Source organism: Symphodus melops (assembly GCF_947650265.1).
Source record: "Symphodus melops genome assembly, chromosome: 16".
Lineage (NCBI taxonomy): Eukaryota > Metazoa > Chordata > Actinopteri > Labriformes > Labridae > Symphodus > Symphodus melops.
Genome location: NC_136706.1, coordinates 5909610 through 5932289, shown reverse-complemented (window position 1 = coordinate 5932289; position 22680 = coordinate 5909610). Strand labels below are relative to the sequence as shown.

At 38.8% G+C, this 22680-nt stretch overlaps 3 protein-coding genes and 1 long non-coding RNA gene across 4 annotated transcripts in view; 2 read left to right on the top strand and 2 right to left on the bottom strand.

Moving 5' to 3' along the window:
- Positions 1–8808, bottom strand: part of csgalnact1a (chondroitin sulfate N-acetylgalactosaminyltransferase 1a) — a 32172-nt gene extending 23364 nt beyond the window's left edge. The window contains 1 exon segment of the mRNA XM_079363840.1: positions 8652–8808. The gene's annotated coding sequence lies outside the window, so the exon portion shown is untranslated.
- A 1533-nt stretch (positions 8809–10341) lies between these two features.
- LOC306836914 lies at positions 10342–15550 on the top strand. The gene is made up of 4 exons (XR_013780825.1): positions 10342–10444; positions 11580–11653; positions 14716–14857; positions 15162–15550. It is a non-coding gene; the product is annotated as an uncharacterized lncRNA (long non-coding RNA).
- Positions 15551–15864: 314 nt separating this feature from the next.
- On the bottom strand, positions 15865–19408 carry nxnl2 (nucleoredoxin like 2). The gene is made up of 2 exons (XM_079364293.1): positions 18815–19408; positions 15865–17079 (listed from the first exon to the last, which is right to left on the bottom strand). The coding sequence occupies exons 1-2, from the start codon at positions 19114–19116 to the stop codon at positions 16911–16913; spliced, it is 471 nt and encodes a 156-aa protein (XP_079220419.1). The 5' UTR covers positions 19117–19408; the 3' UTR covers positions 15865–16910.
- A 1364-nt stretch (positions 19409–20772) lies between these two features.
- Positions 20773–22186, top strand: gng10 (guanine nucleotide binding protein (G protein), gamma 10). The gene is made up of 3 exons (XM_079365263.1): positions 20773–20988; positions 21800–21927; positions 22035–22186. The coding sequence occupies exons 1-2, from the start codon at positions 20908–20910 to the stop codon at positions 21923–21925; spliced, it is 207 nt and encodes a 68-aa protein (XP_079221389.1). The 5' UTR covers positions 20773–20907; the 3' UTR covers positions 21926–21927; positions 22035–22186.
- The last annotated feature ends 494 nt before the right edge of the window (positions 22187–22680 follow it).

The following is a 22680-nucleotide window of genomic DNA, read 5'->3' as shown; positions in this document are numbered from 1 at the left end:
TGAAACTTCACAGTTTCTGTTGCTTTCTTCATCTTTTTCAGGGAAAGACTTCCCCCTCCGTCTCTGTGTCTCAGGCAGGACAAGAACCTGTTCTCCGTTTCTTGGCGTTTCTTCTCACTTTAACTGATCAAGTCTGAAGTTGGAGCTTCATCCGCTGACATCCTCTTTGCTCTACAGAACTAATAAATCTACAAACAACACAAACGTTGTCAGGCGGGTTTACCGACAGAGAAACAAGGCGCGTTTCTTCTACTTCCTGAGATGACATTACTGATAAATGTGTTTTCCCTCCTTATCACATATTGCATCCTCTCTGCTAGAAATAACAACAAGCGAGAGTGGTAGAGGGTCAGACATAGAGAGAGAGAGAGAGAGAGAGAGAAAGAAATATTCAGGCTGTCATAGAGAGAAGAATATAAAACAGAAGAAAGAGATTGATTTAGTGTTCGGTGAACAGATACGTTTCCAAAGCAGAGCTCTGCGGCATCTGGTACAGCCTTCGGAGTCACTTCCTCCCCTCCTGCTGCTGCTTCCTGCCCATAGGCTAATTGTGTGAACATGATGTGTGTGTGTGCTCAAAGTGTGTGTATCTTTGCGGAGATGTGCGTATCTGCTCGGTTTGCAGCAAAAATATGAACGTTAATCTTTTCACACGTGTTGAAAAAGAAACTGCGAGAAGAAGTCAGGGAAGAAAAAAGGCGCCTGAGAAAAGAGAGAAGTTTGCCTTGCCAGTCGCACTAACACAGCAGACATCACACATAAGTGACTGGTTATTTCTGTGTGTGTGCACCTCTCTGTACTACAACCCACAGGTCAACTTTTAAATGTCTGAGGCATTCGAGAAGCAACCCTGCGGCCCTCTCAGTGGGACAAACGCATCATCTCGGCCTGCTGTCAGATTTAAAGAGCAGATTCTCTGCGTGCTCTGCTGTTATCTAATATATTCAAGCCCCAAACAGACCACACTTACAGAATAATGTATGCACTGAGAGACCGTGCACCACCTTCTTCTCAAAGGCAGATGCACTTTGCAGATGTGTTAATTGAGAGGGGTTGAGAGTGTGAAAGGGGGAGAGTGAGAAAACGGGAGCAGAAACCGTGGAGAAGATGGTGCGTCTCTGATTCAGCTGAAACATGTTTGAAACGTTGAACACTTCAGCCGACCATTTCAAATTTCAGCTTTGGATCAAAAATATAAATGATATTTCTCTGGTCGTCATTGTTTCAATTCATTTCTGCAGTTTTTGAGTGTCTCTCACTGAAAACATCCAGTCGAGTTATCCCGGCTTCACCTACAAACTGTCAGGTTCTACGAAGTAAAAGAGTAGACTGGACTTGAAATGCTTCAACAAATGCAGAAATTAGAGATGTGTGTCGAGTGGTAAAAGTTTATCTACAGAGCATATATGAAGCAAAGGAAAAAGAAAACCTGTCATATGGTGCTGGTGCCGTCGTCTGAGTTTTAAGACATGTGCAGAAGAGTCTGGCTGAAGCCATAGAACTGATGTCACATCCTTTCTGAAGTGGCAAACATCCCCGAGGTCGGTACAGGCAGCAGACACAGTTATGGAACATCCAATGAATCTCGTGTTCGTCTTAGTAACATTTTCTTTTGCCGTTTTTCCTCTACTCTAATATTAGCTTAGTCTCATTAACTTGTTGCATATCTGTGCGTGAACAGCTCAATATTGCTCAGCCTTTTCATATAACTTGTAATCAGGCTGTAACCAAAGTGTCTGTCAGTCTGGTGAGGTGTTTTTTCTTGTTTGCTAAATCTACGCAACTTTAACTTCATTTGCCCCGGAGGGCGATTTGTTGTTCAGCAAGTCAGAAGAATGAAAGCAGTCAGTACAAGGACAGCAAACAAGACAGTAAAAAGATGAAGGACAAAAGTGGTAAAAGAGCGCCGCAGAAGAGGAAACTTTACCAACAGAGCTGTTTTTGCCAGTATTAAAAGCATCAAATGATTAACTGATTAAAGGGATACTTCACCCATTTACATGAAGCTGTGTATCATTAGAAACATGGTAGTAGTGTTGAATGGTCGTGAATCCAGCCCTCATTTTGCCCTGAGACGAGAAAGACGAGAAAACTTCCAGGCAAAGAAAAACATATTTTTCTCACCTCAGGGCAAAATGAGGTTTGGATTCACGACCATTCAACACTACTACCATGTTTCTAATGATACAAAGCTTCATGCAAATGGGTGAAGTATCCCTTTAAGATAAAAATGAACACAGCGTAACAATAGCTAACTCTCACATCAGAGTCTGGGTTTGGGAAACACTTGTTGGGTAATTTTGACCTTGAAGTTCGAACCTTGTACCTTCTGTTCATTTAGAAGTAACAGGATTTATGACGTCCCTCGACTGTCAGATCTAAATCTTTTGGCCTCACTTCCAAAGCTTCACAGTATGTTTTACCAAGAACTTTTAAAGCTGTAGGAACCGACTGAGCATCAGTACAAGCTTCAAATAAAAGGATATTCTCTGAAGCAACATGTAAACCTCCTGCCTGCTACGATAAACCCTTGAACCTAAAAACATTTACTGCAAGGAATAGTCTCATATATACTTACAAAACTGACATCTTACTGTTGATCATATCAGCGTTTGTACAAAAGAATCCAAACACAGTTACTGTTTGAAAAAGAATCAAAGCATGATAGAGCTGCCTCTCTACATCTGTACAAGTGTTGCTGTCAATGCAAGAAATCTGACGCTGAATAATTTATCACTGCTGGACCCTGTTCACCCTTTGAAACAGCTACTTTGGAAATCCAGCCTCAGACATCTTGATTTTCAGTGCATCAAAACACCGAGGCTCCAAAGACGCTTGACCTTGTGTTTTTGAAATAAATAAATATCCAGTTATAAAAATGTCAAAGGAATTCACAACCTTCCTTCGTCAGAGCATCCCTGGCTTATTAATGCGCGAGCCTGTCAAAATCTAACCTGAGAAACACAGGCTTTATTGTTTTCAGTCTTTAAACTGATAACCCCGGATGACATCATCGTGGACTGAAAAAAGCTCCTAAGGACATTATATAGTTTCCACTGTCTGAGAGGTACTTAAAGCATGATCTGTGTAAACGGATGTTGTGGGTAATATTGAAGGAGTTCCCCCCTTTAACAGTCTGCACATTACAACAACAACAAAAGAACGCTGACTTCATGTTATAATGATGCACAACTAAAGCAATATGACATGTTTCTTTGAATTGGACATTTATGGAAATCTAAGTTTCTTAACTGTAGTGACATACAGTATATTCTGAATTAGTTCAAGAACTCCCGCCCCCTCTTACCCACATAAAGAGGAACAAACTGAATTGTTACTCGATTTTCTCTCTTTCTTTTTGACTGACTTTTGCATCTTGTGCTTCTATCTAAAATATCATATTATGCCCACAAGCCAGACATTAAATTAGATGTCTGCTTTAACAGCATTAGTTACCTGCTGTTAGATTCCTGCATGTTTAGAGGAAAGTGCATGGTTGCATTCATCTTGAAACAACCCCCCTCCTACGTCTCCTCCCATACGAATCCAGTCTTTCTCGGTGAAATGTCCCTGTAATCATTACAAACAACCCTGATAAACCACAGAGCCGAGCATGTTTCAACTCTGCTCCATGCTGTCTGTCAGCATCTCCCTACCCCGTCGTCCTCCGGCCTCTCGTGGGCTGTGTATTTGTTACAGGTCAAGGATGTTAATGCGTTTATGTGCACGTTGGCCTCCGTGAATGTCAGGGCTTCATCTCCACCGACAGCTCTGTCTGAACCTGCCCTCCAGCTATAGCACTGTAAAAATGAGGAATGTCCTCTGGGGAGAGAAAAAAAAAAAAAAAAAGGATACAAGCGGAACAGGAAAGAGAAGAGAAGGAGATTAATTAAGATAAATTAAAAACTGAATGAAAAAAAAAAAACATTAAGTATGCCCACTGATTACTTGAGGGAACTAATAAACTGGTGGATCAGATACATGGCGTGAGGAGAAAATGAAGAGCGGGGAGAAGTGAGGATGAAGTGAGCGTGTGGGAGTGAAAAAGGCAGAGAAAGGTTCCTTTGATGTCTCCTGTCCCCTCAGGTGATTCTCTCCCTCCCATTCATTAGAGGCCGGTTTCCCCGGAACCTTCCTGTCGACGTGCCATCTGGAAAGCCCTTAAAAAACAAACCACATTACCCTCTTCTACTTCCCGACAAGCTGCCCGTGTTAACACTCACCAGTCCCCCCCCACCCCCACCCTCCCTTTTCTATCCATTGGTCCTCAAAGTGTCCCATTTCTTCACAGTTAGGTTAGATTGTATCAGATGAAACTTTAATGGAGCCCCATGGGGGAAATGGGTCATTGCAGCAGAAGTAAATGCAGATAGAAAGCTAGATAAAAAACCCAAACTGCTTCTAGATGGATAGAGGGTCAGACAGACGGAAAGATAAAAAGACAAACAGGTAGATACTGTAACTAGAAAGGCATATTAACCAGACGAACATTTAGCTCCCGTTTCATTTGCTCAAGAACAAGCGTCTGGCCCTCCTCCTGTCACACAGATTTACGTCCAACCTGATTTAGGTCAGACCAATCACAGTTGATGTCAAATATGGGGCGGGTCTAAGCGCTGAAGAGGCATCTTTTTTTGTAAACAACCACGATCTCTGCAGCTGATGTTAAAGCTTCTGAAAGGTATCAATACTGGCATTCTGCCATGGATTCCTGCGTACAGTCATCATCGCTTTAAATACACACGTTTTGGTTGGAGAGTGCACACGTCGCAACACTGATTGCTCAGCCTTCCAGCCATAGAGGCATATCAATATAAGAAGCGTAACAGAGAGATTTGTGACACATAGAGTCCCATGGTCTTCTGAAGGTTTCGTTCAGACAGCAAACTCATCAAAGAGCCCCGCCTCCTCCCCCCTGTCAGAGCAGTGGTTTACAAAGTGAATTGTGGCGCGGCATTTTTTAATCCCCTCTCTAAGTTTCCTCAAAGACCAAAAAAATGGTACGTGGGTGTGCCTGCTCTCTCTTTTGGTTTGACATCGGCTAAATGCTGAAATGACTTGGCATCACTTGAGCCCAGCACCGCATGAATATCTATCATCATTACAACACGTTTACCTCCTGAACATGCGTTTCCAACTGATCTCTCGCTTCCGAAATGATTCAAAGAAATGGGCCGTGGCTGTAATTTATGTATCTCCATTTCCACTGTGATATATGGTGAAATGAATCTCAGGTCACATCACCCACCACTTGTCAGTAGCTACCAAGCCTAACAGCCTATAACTACGTTACGTTAGCGTGCAATAATATATTAGTTTGTCTACTTGACGTGTTTATAAAGGCTTAAAGGAATGTCAGAACCACTGAATGACAAACACTCTGCAGGCTGCCAGAGGGGAACAAAGGGACATTTGATTAGATTCATAAATGTTACAGCTTTCAAATTCCCAATGAGTCATCAAATATATTTAAAGATTTAAGAAGAAGAGAAACATGATGGATTGGATTAAACAGTGCTCTGATTGTTATTTTTTTCTTTGACAAATTTTTTTTTGTGCTTTTGACAAAAGATTCATAAACAATTATCAGAGAGACACAAAAAAAACTTTTCATTTCCTGCCTCAGAAATCCAGTATAGGCCATTGGTTGAACTTTACAGTAAATGTCTTAAAAGAAAGCTGTATCTGTGCTTCATCAAGGCATATTTAATTAAACACAAGAAGAATAAGCAGTTTAATAACGATTTGTTGAGAAACAATTATTGTTGCAGTGACAACCGTTTGTTTGCCAGACTAGATTGCAATACACTGGTGAATACTCAGCCTAGTAAATCTTCAATAACCATCACACATCCTTATGGAGATGTTTTGTTTATGTTGACTGTTTTTTTTTTTTCAGAGCTGAGAATCAATTTATCATAATGAAATCATCTCAAGCGTTGATCATGACGCTTGCTTTAAAGCTCCAGTATCTTTCTGTTTCTGATCAACAGTGCAGAGTTGTGCTTTGTAAGCATTTTAAAAAGCTATCAGTGACGATGGCAGTAAGCGTGTGTCCAGTTACTCTTATATTAAATAAACGAGGGCAACACAAACATTGAGTCTTGGACATGTAGAAGTCAAAAGAGCAGATTGGTCTTTCCCATAAACCGATGATCCAACAACAGCCACCACCCAGTTCTACAACGAGCTGCATACAGAACGTCTCTGCACTACAGGGGAAATTAGTTGGCACTCCCTCATTCAGTGCAACATAATGAAAAACCTCAATACAGCTCTGATAGGGCATAGCTCATCTCCGGGTAATTATTGTGCAGCATAATAAATCTTAGTTTGTACAGCACGTCTCCTCTCTCTCCGTCCAAGGCTTCACTGCTGCCGACAGTTATTTAACAAAGCGGGAAATTATGATTTGCTGATAGCTTTTCTCCATAAACACAAAACACCTACATCCCTCTGACATCGTTCTTCGGTTTAAAAATGAAAACGAGGTGGCGAAAAGAAAACGTCTGGTGAAAACAAACGTCTGTATTGAACGTAGGCAAAACGAACGGACAGAACCGACTTGAGAAAGACAATATGTTTACAGACGATATATCCAAGTAAAATGGACATGATGTTTTCATAACAGCAGCACATGCAGCTTTCAGTAGCAGCTCCAGCTTCCTTTTGCAGCGGTCTTTGACGTAACATCCGATCACAATGAACATTTTGAGTCCGTCATGGCGACACGCCCCGTTACAACTATAAAATTATGGATTTCTGTGGCTTTGATAACTGTTGGAAATACTCGAGGTAATGTGAGTACTCAGTAAAAAAAAAAAATATATATAATAGGTTTAGTAATTTTCTTTTAATTTAGATATTTAATATAATTCTACATACTGTACCTTTAAAGGCCGATCAACCTAGAAGCAGTGAAATGATAATAATGAAATTAACAAAGGGAATATCAGTTGGATGAATAAAGCAATTAAGTAAGCTGAAACAAATTCAACTCATTTTTGTGTGTTTCCAGGCTCAATCTGTTCATCGCCATCTACCTGCAATAAACAGTTGTAATTGCACATAACCTCTTTTGCAATGTCCTGAGGACATGTTTGGCAAATGAGTTGAAAAAGGGCTCGAGCTCATTACTTCCCTCTTTGCCTGGACAGTAAACCGCAACAGTGACTTTACTGCCAGGCTGAAGTGTTGCATCCGTCAACTGTAGCTTGTCTGCATGCAAAGGTGTACTGTTGTCTGTTAGCAAGTAAGAACAGGTCTTATTTTTGTTTACGACAATAAATGTGTCTGAACCAGCTCCGACCTCTCTTGTTGAAAATATTATGTGCGCTGAGTTAATCTGACAGCCCGCCCCGAAGCAGTGTACCTTTCATAAACTCTCCATTTAATTTAATAGATTTCAGTAAACCTGCATTATCTAAATGAGCAAGGGCAAGTGTAATATAATCAGAGGTTTTTCAATACGCTGCAGGGACATTACATCAGCACCATTAAAATGCTACTGGGTATGTTTCCTGTTGGATTTTGTGATCGGATCTGTGAAACATGAGATTAAATGCGGTCTGCAGTGTAACACTAAAGTGTAAACACACACCAGTAGATATGAATTAAACACACAATTAGGACGCACACACACACTGAGCACATAAAAGGGGGCAACTTTATCTTCAAGGCAATGGGAGTACATACATGCCATCTAGTATCACATCAATTTTTTTTTCACTTAATCACTCATATAGGGTGCAGGCATGTACCATAATTTACTGTCAGCATTCAGCATGTGTACGAGCCAGAAAGTGTTTCTCTTCTATGCCTGCTAAACAAGCTCCAATCCCACATAATCTCCAGTTTCATTCTTCCAATGTGAGAAGAAAAACAACTCTGCCAGCTTGGAAACCAAATATTTCAGGGTGCTAGGTGCCTGTTGGTGAATGCACTAAGCAGGATTAGAGCAATTTTCCTGATAAAACCACAGGCTTGCTCGCAGTATGTTGTGTACTGTCTGCATGTGTGTAAGAGAGAGTGAGTGAAGAACACTGTGTGGGAAACAGGCTGCACTTTCACTGAGTGCTTGTAATTTCATTATCTGGGTCTATAGCTACCTACTAGATTTTTTTGTGGGCGGTTTGTTTTATTCCTGCATTTTTTTTGAGCTTTCAATTGATTTGAAAATGACTCAGAGATTGATAATCTGGTTGGTATTTTAAAAGGTTTGCCATTAAGGAGTGTTTTATTGATAATAAATTAGATGGGAGAGTAATCACTAAATGTGTATAGAAAAAGCTATTCTTTACAGTTCTTATTGGTAACAAAGAAGCACTTTAATTATCAGGAAAAGCAAGTTAAACAGTAATACTAGAAAAATGGGTTAATCCCAGAATAAACATGCGTTCAAAGTATCATAAATGTGTCCACAAGATGACAAACTATGACTTTACAAAAGAGCTAGTGTTTTCAATGATGACTTTTTAAACGTGAATTTGTAAACACACACCTTTAAAGTTAATATTTAGCAGAGTCAAATTACCAACACAGTCACATACCCCACGCGCGCTCAATTAAACATGTTAGATTACAAATTTCACATTCAGATTTCATGTCAGCGGACTGTAATGCTCACGTGCCCTCTCGCCAGGTAAACTTACCTCTGGTTCCAGCTCACGTTGAGTCAGTGATCCCTGACTGGAGGTTTTGTTTTGTCCCGGTGCTGCAGCAGTTCAGTCCTGCAGCTCTTTACCGGTCCACAGTCGACTATCGCAGAGTGCGCGAGCGGGTGTGAGCGTTTGTACCGTTGAGGCGCGTGAAGCCAGACGGAAAGAGGCAAAAAAAACACGTGCAACAAGGGGTGCTGCCTTCACAATAAAAGCACACATGATACATTACTGAAACACTCATTAAATGACCGTTTACATATTAGTGCTCGATGAACACTAGCCTATAACAAAATATATACCGTGTTGTAAAGTGTATTTGACACTCAAAATGAAGTAATGTGTCAGATAATAGCTCATTTTATAGCCGATGACACTACACTATTTGAAGAGTAACAAAATGAAAATATTATAGTCAAGTAATACAGCCCACGCACCTTACAATATAAAGGAACCATTGAGAAAACATTTTACTATTGAGAACAAGGGAGAAAATACTTTAAAAATATATAAAATGACTGGTCAAAACGTACCACAGGTAAAGCAGTAAACATTTGAAACTCATTACTGATCTGAACCAAAATCAGAAAATAACAGAAGAGTCTGTATTTCAGAGTTTTGTTCAATTTTGCCATTATAATAATAAAAGGGTCCTGTATGTTTATTTTTTAAAAAGTGTCCCTGAAGCTGCAAGAATATGCAAGAAAATGAGCATTGTAGGTTCACATAGAGAAATCCTGATGCGGTGCTGAATAAACTAGTATTACTAGAAAACCAAGTGACTTTGCATGACTTTTTGGGGATCTGCGTCATCATAGATATTCTGTAAAATGGTTTGCCTGGACTTTAGCTATACTCGCCTTTCTGCCGAGGCTGCCTACGTGATTTGAATTTAAGTACTAGCTTTTTAATGAATTTGAAACTTTTACAGATTCATCATAATAAAGTCAATAGACGCCTCTTATTTTGAAAGACTTGAGCGGAAGTTGTATTTAATAACGTGCTTACCTTGACACTGGCGCTCTTTCCATGCTTCTGCCGGTCCTCCCAGCTCTCCTCCTCCCTCCCGCCTGCTTTGACATAAAGACAGCCTTGTTACTTGATTTCAAGACACCGTTACAGGAACAGAAACACTACTGCCTTTCATTCAACAAGTTCAACGGACAGTAATAAATGTGAAGTCGACATAAAGATACATCTTAATCTGAACTGACCTGCAGACTGGGTTCTGTATCAAGCTGTAGGCAGGGAGTACAAAAATTAAAAAAAATATATAGACTTGAGGGGGAGATTTTTTCTTCACCATCCATTCTCATACGTAGAAAATAGTTTGATTTAAAATTGTAGCCAAAGATCCCAAATGTCCCTCTAAAGACAGCTTGAAATGAAAAATTCAGTTATCTTAATAAATTGGAAAGAAGGGATGAAATAGCAACACCAGGGTGTACTCGGACACTTAAAGGTGCATCAAGTAGTTTTAGCTGTAAACTTTGAAAGTTGAAGTAAAACAACTCAAACTAAATTTTCTGAAGTATACACAAACTGTAAAAAAAAAAAAAAAAAAAGGATCCCTACTGCACAAGCAATTGCTATCAATTTACTGCCAATTTTCAATACTAAAATACTGTTTTGATATAAAACAAGAACTGTAGTCAGCAATGCATTGTGGGATGCTCAACTTAAAGCAACAGGACAAATACCCTGAACAGTATTTTGAATTTTCTAAATAACAGGACACTACAGTATTTTTTAAAAAGTGGGTGTTGCCTGGAGAACTCAGTAGTGCGGTATGTTTGGCTGTTTTGTCTTTTGTTTCTAAACATATGCTACTGCTTATTGTTCTCAGTTAGTTTTCTTTATTAAAATATACAACGTATAAACAGACTCAAAGAGTTAAAGACAGCATATGCTTGGAGCGATGAAGTATTATGAATTAATATAACTGATATGCTTCAGTGGAGAAGTGAAGCCTAACAGTCCTCTCTCCATGTTTAATTTATATTTTGACAGTCAGCCAAACTCCATTCAATAATGACCGAGTCTGGTAGTTAGTTATTCTTTCATTTATTCATAAGATCGAAAAAGAAGTAAAAAACTACAAGACAAAAGAATATGCACAGATTACTCAAACCAAAGGTTTACGTAAAAAAATACAAACGATTAACTAAATGATGAATGCTGTTGTACCGCAAATATATAAAAAAGAATAGTTGTTGCTAATGCTATGCTACCTCAGATGCATTACATAAAACATAACAACAAGGATAATGCTAAAGCTAAGCAACATGCTATGCAACATCACAAAATCAGACGAAATTCATGACACATGACACCAAGGCTAATGCTACACATCAAGTACATACTGATACTTCCAATAAATACAGAAGCTACATGCTAACAGAATGAAAAAAGGCTTACCACATTACAAATGCACGTATGGTATAAATGTTCAAACAGAACAGAACCTCTGCATTTAAAAAGTTTACATGTTCAGCTTCTGATAAAACTTAAGAATAACTCATTGAAAAATTAATTCAAACATGGTATTTTCAACCAAAAGAAAACACACTGACTATTATTACATTAAAAATGTTTATTCATTGTTACACATCAAATATATCTTCACCTGTTGCTCCACAGACTTCAGTGCACTCAGCTTTCTCAACCAGGAAGTGTCAAACAGCACTGACCTAAGCTTTGGGTTTATATGGGGGTGTGTCAAGTGGAAGGTGCCATGTATGGTAGAAGTGGAGGGATGTTTAGGTTGTTGAGATTAAAAATGTTATTTGAAAGGCAGATTTAGTATTTACTTAACTGAAATGTATTTTGACCTGCTTTAGCTTTATTGCAGATAGTATGTGTTGTTTGTAGAACAGGTAATACTCACCTGCAAGTTAACTCATTTCCACCCCATTTTGGTAGGTCCCCGCTCCTATATAAGAGGAAGCTTGGCTTCTTAGGTAGCTTGAGTTTGGAGCTGGAGTGGAACAGAGCTGGCAAGTGTCAACAATTTATCACAGTGTACAGAGCTGAAGGGCCCATACTGGTATTGTTTAGAGCTCATTCTCTCCTTCTGTTTGGCACTTTTCACATTATTTTAATTTTTACAAAGGAGGGGCTACAGGCCTGGTTCACCCCATTTACATTAAGCTTTGTATCATTGTTGAATGTTCGTGCATCCGACCCCTTATTTTGCCCTGAGACGAGAAAAACAAGTTTTTCTTTGCCTGAAAGGGCTCTTCTTGTGACTCAAAAATCGTCATATTGCGTCACAAGAAGTTGTTTGCAGGCAATACCTACATGGCTCATTCCTCATGTTTTCAACCACTGAAGCTACAGACCAAGCTACAGGCTTTGGGGAGAAAACTGATAAGAACCAGGTTTTTTGTTTGTTCTTTTCCAAAAGAATACTTCGTCCTTTGTCAGTTTACGAACCTCACTTTTATTGCCAGTACAGTCCAGTCACATGTAGTTTGCTTAAATCTTCTACTACTTGTCTTATATTCCCTAAGGGTAGCATAGTTCTAATGATGACTCACTGTCACCACCTTGTGGTCAACTTCAATAGCACTTGATCTTCACGTCCCCTTTTCTTTGAAGTAACAAAACACGGTATATAAACAAAATAAGTGTCAGTTTTCTTAACGTTGCGAAATGTATATTTTTAAAACGTGTCATAGCAACATATCAGTATTTAAAAACTTAGTGTCCCATCTCAAACCTTTATAAATGTTAACCAGTTTTAAGAGTCTCTAAAACATTAGCACACAAACACCCGCTGTTGATTGTAGCGGCCGTAAATTGTCAGAATCGCTTTCCGACACACCTTTCCATGGCACCTGATATTTCACTGGTGATTTCTTCACGTTTTGGAATCTGATAATGTTCATGCTTAATTTTTTCATTCAGATTCTTTGGATCCATGAATATTCTCAGGTTGCCTTTTTTTTTTCTTCTTTGCACATACCTTAGAGTTGGCCTAGTCTGTTGGCTCCTCAACGTTGTTGTTGGATTTTTTAATTTTTTTATCACTCCCAGTGTGTTCATTCTGTTTAGTTCCTTCTTAAGGTGCTTTCATAATGGTTCCAGGACTCTTCGTGCAGGATGTACCACTGGCTGTGCATTTTTTCCCAGCTGAATTTGTATGTGAATTGCAACACACCAAAACCCCTGAGCACATCTTCTGTGTATTTCATTTCTGTGTAATGGAGTTAACAGAGTCACTTGGCATATTCATATCTGTGTTGATGAGATGCACTCTTTTCACCAGTCCCAAATTTTCACCGGCTTTATCACCTATCAGTGAATCAAGTCCTTCGGGCACAACAGAAGATAGTAGGTGATTCATTGATACTCTTAGCTGGCATGTACCCAAACACTCAATGTCTTGTCCATTGTAGTCCTTCAGCTCAAGTGTTTTTCTTTGTATTTTGGGCTTCATCTTCATGTCTTTAATTTCACACATGCTTATTAGGTTAGCTTTTGCACCAGTGTCCAACTTTACTGTGACTAGAGTTCCATTTATTAGCAGTGGTGCTATCTATTTGTCTTCATCTATGGAACTGATGAACTCTTTTTCTTCTTTATTTTCAGTTTAACATGCCTACAAAAAATGTTTCACTGAGATATTTGTCCTCAACTACATTTACAGATCTTCCTTTGTTTTCATTCTTTCTTTTTGAGAAGCACTGTTTAACAAAATGATTCTTTCCTTGGCAGTTCGAGCATATCTTACCAAAGGCTGGACACTGTTGAGGCTTATGCTGTGAGTCGGAGCGCTTGCAGGTAGACGTACTGGCATGCACGGCCTCCCTGGCCTGAGACTGCGCCGACAGCCATGCTGTCACTCACGCTGGCTGTTGCCACTTCTCTCACGCTGAACGTCCTCATATCTTGCAAATGTTGATGGCTCCTTCTAGTGTCAGCTCCTATTCCCTCAGTCACTGTTCTCTGAGCTTTTTATCCTCCAAGCCACTAACGATCTGGTCCCTGATCATAAAGTCATTTAATGTTGCATGACTGTGCTTTTAGCCTTAAGTCCGTAAGGAAGTTGTCAAAAGGCTCATGCTGTCTGAGACCGAAAAAACATATCTCTCATATGTTCTTCTTTGGAGAGCAGTGTGCATCAAATTTAGCAAGCATGGTGTCTAACTTGTCCTTATCATCTGTATTTTTATACACAAACGTATTGTAGACTTCTATGGTTTGTGGGCCTGCTATAGTTAGCAGTAATACTACCTTTCTGGCGTCTGGTTTCGACTCATTGCCGCGTTATACAGATGAAACTGCTGCTTAAATTAAATAGTAAGTGTTTCATCAAACATTTTGATCCCACGAACACTGAAGAGCTACTATAGGACTGTTAACAAGCACGGATGAATACACACTTTTCCAACTGGGTGTAATATCTAGCCTTATAAAGCAACTGCACTGTTTAAACGAGTAGAGACAAAATTTCTCTAAATCTTTATATTTGTATAAATATTTTTAAAAGCAACTGGGGGTTTGTTGACCGACAAGGAACACATATTAAAGTAAGAAAATGATGGTAGTGTGTATTTTACATAATACGTGGCCTATAAGTTATAAACACTGTAGATCCTGTTTTGTGTTCTTTCTAAATGCAAAAAATTTTTTTTGTTCGATTTGATAAATATAAAACAGAATCACACATTCATATTTTATTGGTTTACTGCTCATATATTTCTCACCAGCTGTTCTTTGTTCTAGTTGCTCAAGGCCACTGCTTCTCCTGTTTTTGCAAAACTGTCAGCACTGTGTACCCCTCCGTCTCCTGTTTTTGCACAACAATCAGCAATTGTACCTCTCTGTATTAGTTCACTGCCCAGATAGCAGAAGACAATCCCCTGAAACTATCCTTCATGAAACTGCCTTTATTAAAACTCTTGTTTTGCCAATATCAGTTCTTTTTCTTTCTTGCTGGCCTGGGTCAAGCAGAGAAATTCTCAGCTGGGTGGCTCTTTGTATTACCTGTGATCAACCTGCAATAAACCTTGAACTTTGACTTGAACTCATTTGGTGGCGATCTTCCTTTCAGATAAGACGACGCAGCCTAAAAATCTTTCAACTGGTGACCCCGATGTGATGTCTGATTGAAAAGACGAGTCCGAAGTTAGGACCGTGTGCGGTGGAGTTGGCGGACTTCTCTGCAGACAATTCCGGGGGCCCCCAACTAAAAGGTGAGCAGAAAACCTTTTGATATGAGAATTTCTGTTATTAAATAGTAAAGAATTGTCTGTGGTAAGAAGTTTGACAATTAAGCTAAAATTAGAAATAAAATAAGATGTTTGAACAAAGGCATTTTCTGAAGGTAAGGTTGGGAGGCCGGTGGATTCAGCAGAGGTCGCGGCGATGCATGATATGTTTGTGGCATCTCTGCTGCCAGCTCTTTACCATTATTTTACAGGAAAATGATTTACAGTGTATATATTTTGGCTTCTCTCCTCGTGGCATCTCACATCATCCTTCCCTTCTCTCCAATAGGCTTGGGAGGGGTGGGCGGGACTCGTGTGAGGTGGCGGCGACCTCCACAACTGAGTCTACTCGGGAAGTGTCATGAAAGCATACATACAACATAGAGTAAAGAAAAAAAGTCAATTTGTCTTTCTGTGGCTTTGGTCTGTCTGATTTCTCTTTGTGTATCTGTCTCATAAACTAAAGTTTAATTGTGGTCTCTCGTGGATGTAGTTCTCTCATCATTGTTTTTGCCATCTCAAGTTGTGGTAAGTAATGATTTGCAACAGAATAACTAGAATGATACTTGTTGTAAGTACAGTTCAAAATGTGTGGATAGGTGTTGTACACTTGAATGAAGACTCATAATGACCTATTTCTTAACTGTGTTTGGAAAAAAGGCTTAGGTGCTGAGTATGCACATTAAAGGTGATCTTTTTTTAGTAAGGCGGGCCTTCTTTTCATCTAATATATATATAGTGCACCATTGATGCCCTTTTATGTTTTAGTTTTGTGAGCATTTGGAATTTCCGTCCTGTTATTTTCATATATGAAGAAACAGTGACTCCACATGGTTGATTAAGGAACTGCAGCTTCAATAAAAGCAAACAAGAACTATGGTTCAAACTAGATGGCTAAAGTTTAGTTGTCACAACGTTTCAGTAAATTTGATGCGTCTGTCATATTAACAATTTGACTTTTGTGCTTCCTTTTTTTTTATCTTCAAGGACTTGCAAAACTCTGTCCTCTGGTGGACTGTGAGGCGTAGGAAGACGTTTTTTCCTGTTGCAGCCCTCTTGAGACACACCTGTGATTAAAGGCTATGTGAATGTTATGAAGAATAATTTATCACCAGATGAAGCCTTCAAGCATTACTTAATGTGACAGGTTAGACTGGCAGCATTAAACACTACAAAGCTGGAGATAGCAGCCTGGTGCAGACTCATCATAATGTCATCATCATGCCTGTTGGATGTTTTATTTACAAAGTGATAACAGCATTGCACAAGGGGTGAAAAAAGAAGCAATTAGTAGGAAGGCTGTGAAAGTGCTAGCGTGCTGGAAACAGTGTCCTTTGGGCTTAGTGCGCCTTAACGAGACTAAAGGGAATCACTTTGTTTGTCGGTTAAACACAGACACACGGCCTTCTTCACATTAGATGTGAGTAACAAAATCATGAACATAAATCTGACACAAAAGTCACAGAGTTGAATTTTTTTAATAATATAGACCTTAACAACTCATAAAAAAAAAAGATACAAAAATAAACAGGCAGCTCAGAGTAGAACTACAAGTCAGACTTAAAAGTACAAAAGCAAGAGAGCTTTACAAGCTCTCTGGATATCATCTATCAAACAAGGGCAATGTTAATCTGCTTAATGCACTCGCTTCATTAGTACAAGTTCTCTAAAGCAGATTGTTCTAACCATTGCATAGCATGTTTGCTAAAAGGTAGCGACTAGCATGATCATTTTCCCAACTCCTTTGGTTTAAATTGCATCAACCGTCATCATGATGGCAAATCAATGAGTATCAGTCTCGGATCACTTCATTTTTAAAAACGCATCCTGGATTAGAATAGAACAGAGGGAAACTGATTCCTTTTGTAAAAAGACAAGATTTTCTCTTTCAAACGCTTTAAATCCTTTTGGCTACATTAATCCTACAGTTGGGAACGGTAAACCCAAAGTGATGTATTTGGTTTTGTTCAGCTTTCTTATGTGGCCTTTAAGGAAAAATCAGCTGATATGTTCCTCTTCCTCCATGTTGTGTTTTCGCCTAAACCTTAAAGTTCTGAAAGATCTCTGCAGCTTCCAGCCAGGACCTGAAGCAGGCCAGGCCTCGCTCTCGGATCTGCTTCCTGCCCTTGTCAGTGATCACGTCGCCATTCTCCTTCACGATCACCAGTTTGGGCACTGCTGTAATCTTGTAGCGCTGCTTCAACTCACTGGAGGAATAAACAGAAACAAATAAAAGTTCTTATTAGAAAAGAGACATCTGTAAGGACCAGAGGACTAAGTTAGGACATCTTTTACACACAAAGATGTATTTTAATAATCCTTGAGGTTCTTTTACCTGAGCATTGCTTAGCCTACCTCACTACTTAAATTGGAACCAATGGGGATTCCTGTACTGAATTGTATTGGCAAATGTTATATATGTACTGTAAAGCCCATCCACCATCTCATATATTTTATATTTTAGTATTCATTGTATTCAGAGCTGCTGTTTTGTTTTGATGCCAGTTGCAGGTACTGTGTTGTTTTGTTTGATTGAAATCTAAAATTGAAATAAAAAGTGAGAAAAAAAAAATTGGAACCAATGGTCGCATTTCTGATTTGCATATAGGGATTTATTTATTAAATTAATATTAAATAGTTAAAATTAAACTACTCATTGACTTATCCTTCAATCATTTCATCTCTTACACATGTAACACTTTCATTTTAAGCATCTTATAAAGTCTTGCTTCATTTAACTGCCTTCTTAGAGTAACTGTATGTATTCGTCAGCTCTTTATTAATAGCATCATATAGGAATTTGTATTGCCACTGAAAAAAGATGCAATATAAAATTCCCCTTGTACAGCCGATGCAATGCTGACACTACAATTAAAAATAGTTATCCATGTCATATTATGGCTAAATGTTTATTTGTATATCAAAAGTTGCCACTTACTGCACAACGCTTCTGCACGTGATGAATATTTTTTTGTGCGTTTCTAGATGTACACTTTACTGCATACTGCACTTACGAGTTGGTCGTTTTAAATACAGTTTTTTATTCTTTTCCTTGGATTCTTATCTTTTCTCTTCTGATCTTATTTGCTTTAATATGCTTCCTCTTCTTTTTCCTGTCTTTAAACTGCAGCAACACTTGACCAGTGATCATGAAGAGAAAGTCACAAATATCGGGGAAAAAAAGTATGGATAGTTATTTAGAAATTTCTCCGGTTTTTCAGACCACAATATGATTGAACATGTAATAATTGGGGCTCATTATGGGCTAACCTCTTAATGAAGTGAGACCGTAATCAGCAAATGAACAAATCATACTAATCTCTGTGAAGTGCAGCTCTAGCAGTGTAATGGTGAGACTGTGATTAAACTACAACCTTCAAATACTGATCGTGCTGAGTTAATTATGATTGATTTAAAGCAGCAACAGAACATTAAGAGAGGCCTGCTGCTTTGACTTAATAACAGGCACTTTTGTTACTCAATGACATTAAACTGGAAATGCACACACACTTTTATCAAAGAAACACTTTGATGCAAGGATTTTAATCCAAATGTTTGGCTTTATATAAAGTACTTTCTCCAAGACTTCAAGCAAATTTTCACAAAATATAGAAGAAAACAACCCCAATGCAACAGGGGGAACTGACGGACAAAATCGATTGCAGAAATACAATGAGTCATTGTTACTGTAGCTTTTACTGTGAGAAGCAGACTGTCCTCTGCTTAAACCTAATCCGAGAGAGTGTCATAAGCATTTTACCTAAGCTGCAGCACAGCCATATTAAGATACTAAGACAACAGTGGAGGACAAATAAAGCACTCTATGAACTGCTGTGCAATAAATTAAAATGTGTTTTATTTGAAGCCTGAGAGGGCAATGAGTGAAAACTGGACATAAGAACAACCAAACTCCAATGACTTTTCTTTTCTTTTCATACTCACTGTTTGTAGTCATCCGTCCAGGGCAGAGCCAGCCAGTCTCCATGCATATCATGATAATATTCAACCATATCATCAGTAGACTTATCCGAGGACACAAAAACTATTTCAAACTGAGCAGGAGGTTCATTTTCTTCAACCAGGTCCGTGTAGAAATCACACAGGATGGGTGTAAAGTCTCTGCACGGCGGACACCAACCAGCAGAGAAGTATATTCCCACCACTTTATTCCTCAGTGCTTCTTCGGGGTCCACGAAATCCCCGTCTTTATTGAGCAGAGTACGGCCGATGAATACCTCCACCATGTCTGCAACAGTCTCAGACACACTTCAAAATAAAGAAGTGGAGGTGTGACCAATCCGGGCTCACATTTCCTTCTGCTGCTCCTCTGCGAAAGCTTTTACTGACAATCCTGATTATCACCCGCCGACCAATGAAGAGACGAGACAGCCCTGGTGTAAGTCATAAGCCATGTGAGTTTCAGGGGAAAGGAGCATACAGTGCGCCCGAAGTAGACGCGCCTTGTCGGCTGGTGATTAGCAGAATGGGCTGCAGCACGACAGTTCTCACCGCTTTCAGGCAGCTCAGATTGGCTCATGCGCGAAGCAGCTTTCAATACCCCGTTTAACTATCCGAATGTTTCAGTTGGCTCTCTTTAACTCTTTGAGTCTTAATGTTTATACTGAACCTAGTCAATGATGTGAAATACATGTTGCAACAAATCATTTAATATTTGGTTTTAGAGTTGATCCACCTTGATAAGAAATAAGAGCAAATGTGTTTGTCTTGTTAGTTTAGTTTAATATAAAAATTAATGCTTTAAAAATCAAAATAAAACAGAAAATCTGTCAGAGAAGAGGGTGAGCATCAACCACCATGGTCGTCTGTAAAGTCACTTCACATGAACTGAAGGTTGGTAGTCTACTGTAGTGTTTGTATTTATGCTGAATCAACAAAATAAACTTTTTTGTAATTATTTGAATACCTTTTAGAGTCTCGGTGTTGACTTTTAATCTATTTTCTGTAGCGTAACATAACTCACTAGCTTCTTGATATTGATATGATATTTATGATATTTTTCAGGCATTAATAGTGGTTTGGCATGTTTCATGTATTATGGTCTGCTCAGTGACACTTTGATTTCCATACAAGATTACACATTGTGTAACTGAAACATTTCTAATCAATCATGTTGGTTTAGCTTAATTACTTGACTCACAAAACTAAGAATAAACCAACCTTAAACTGAATGACAACGTGTGAGGAAACCTGGATTTTAAACTCGATTGTGCCAAATTATTATCAATTTATAGCTTAAAAAAGCAGCCAGTTCAGAACACACTTCTTGCCACTTCTTCTGGAGTTTCAGCAGACTCTGTTTTTTTCTTCCTATTTGATGGCATAAGGCAGAAGTACAGAGAGAAAAAAAACACTTTTCCCTGTTATTAAAACCTGATTTCCTGTGAAGTGACCATTGAGTTAGTTGTTAGCCATATTTGCTACAACCAGGGAAACATTTCACATGGTGTCTCTGTATTAAACATGCAAAAAAAAATATATTCACACAAAACTTTGAATGAAATTAATAAAGCAAGAAAATAAGAAATGTAAGATCAAACAAAAATAATTGAATATATACAGAAGGTCTGTGATCTCTCCCCAAATCATACTTAAATCTTGGCATTTGTTGGAAGGAAAGAAGAGAGGAAAATGAGGAACCTTTTTTTTGTCGCCTCTTGTTCTCCCTCATTTCCTTGATCTCTGCCACAAATCTTTTTCCTTCTTTTCTCACCCTGCTTGTTTGCAGCACAATCAACAAACACACAAAAACAGGATTTCAAGTAATATAATAACTAAAAACTATGTCTAAATCCAATATCTAAACGTGAAATAAACATGTGAATCTTTGGAGTTCATTGTACTTCTATCTCTCCTTGTTTCTCCGTCTGAGTGGACTGAGGTCTGTGGAAGGAAACTCAGCCGCCCTTCCTTCACCAGTGTTCTCTGCCCATTAGCGGAGTCAGCGCCTGTGTTGAAAGACCGAAGGGAAGCTTCTTAAAAGGAATTATTTTCTCCCAAAACAATTTTTCATCAACATGACCTCTAATTCTAATCTATCCAACATGAGACGCTTGGTGGAACAACTGAAGCTGGAGGCAAGTGTGGAGAGAATTAAGGTAAAGAGAAAAGGCAGACAGCAGAGGATAGACAGAACATGAGGGGGGGTTTGTTAACACATTTGTTGTCATAGTAGAACTTTATCATTTCATTAAAATAAAACTAAAATAGCACAAAACTATTATATTTAGGAGTTTTTCAACACCTGCTTTAACATCTACTATGAGTACAGTATTTGGCACTTACTTGTCTTGTAACAACTTGGCAAATAAAGGCTAAATAACATGTGTGTGCATAAACGTAATGCCACCCCTGCATAACTGGTTCAATGGCTCAGTCATTTCAACAACATGCTGCCACAGTGTGGTAATTTACCTTTAAGTCATCTGCAATTAGAAATATAAGTTAATTGTTTCAAAGGCTCTAATTATATAAGTATTGTTATAAGTATTCTTTCAAGTTAAGTATAAGGGGATTTATATCCACTGAAGGGGTGCTTGGGCGTCATTTTTTGCCTTTGAATCAATTCTACTTGTGATTGGACATATCAACAGAATTAACCAATGAGTGGTACAGTACTCGAGTACAAACCAAGTTCACTATAAGCATAGCGATCACACCAGTTGTCACAGGACATTAACTTCATCACCCCAGCCTGCCCATGGTGGATTTTCCTAAATATTTCCTGCTGCATTCACACATTGTCCCACCCTGACTTCATGTGGAAATTTGACCAGGGGGCTGGCAGGAAAAAAAGTCTGGGTAAAGTAAAGGTGAAATTATCGACCATTTGCCTTTTACACATGCAGCACACCTTGAAGGAAGTACATATGTGAGCTTAAGTGAACTCGTTTGTGTTTGTGATCCCAGGTGTCTCAGGCGGCTGCAGAGCTGCAGCAGTACTGTCTGCAGAACGCAGGCAAAGACGCCCTGCTGGTGGGAGTCCCCACAGGCAGCAATCCTTTCAGAGAACCACGCTCCTGTGCTGTGGTGTGAAGGTCAGAGTCCACTAAGTTTACAGCCTTTTATTTGTTTTTGAACACCTTTACAGCAGCAGGATTTCAAATGAGATATAAATAGATTTGCACTTCTTTTTTTTTTGCAGAGGAAGAAGAAGTGGAAACAGCATCTCATTCATGGAAGAAAAGAATCACATTTTCTTTAAAATAATTTTATTGGATGTTAATTTTATTAAGAAAAACACATTAACAAAGTTTTACAATTTTTTGTTTTGAATAAAAGTCTTTTTTAACACAACTGTATTGCCTTAAATTGTAATTTATCTTTATTAAAACACATACATAATCCACTTGTTCTCTATGGCATTAACTTTTGAAAGGTAATGCTGTATAAAACGACAAAGATCATTTATGCATTACAGAGAGCGGATGTTTATAGCTGGGAGCTCTAAATCTTGCCTTGGAATCTGTTGGAGTCAGAGCTTCCTGATGTTCAGTCTAACCAAGGAGTGCAGCCAGTGAGAGGAAACTGTGTCTTCCTGTTCAAAACTCCAAACACCCTTGACATAGAGGCAACACTTTAATTTAAGTTTACAATTTTAAAGACTTTGCAAATGTATTAACAAGCTCACTGCTTTGCTGGATTGGAAACAAATGTGAATCATTATATTTTAAAAAGAGGATGTAGTCATTTCAGTCATTTTATATCATATATTGTTTGAAAAGGTTCACTATTACACCAGAACCAGTTTAGATCAGCCCTTAACATGTCTAGCCAGTCATGCGTTCTCT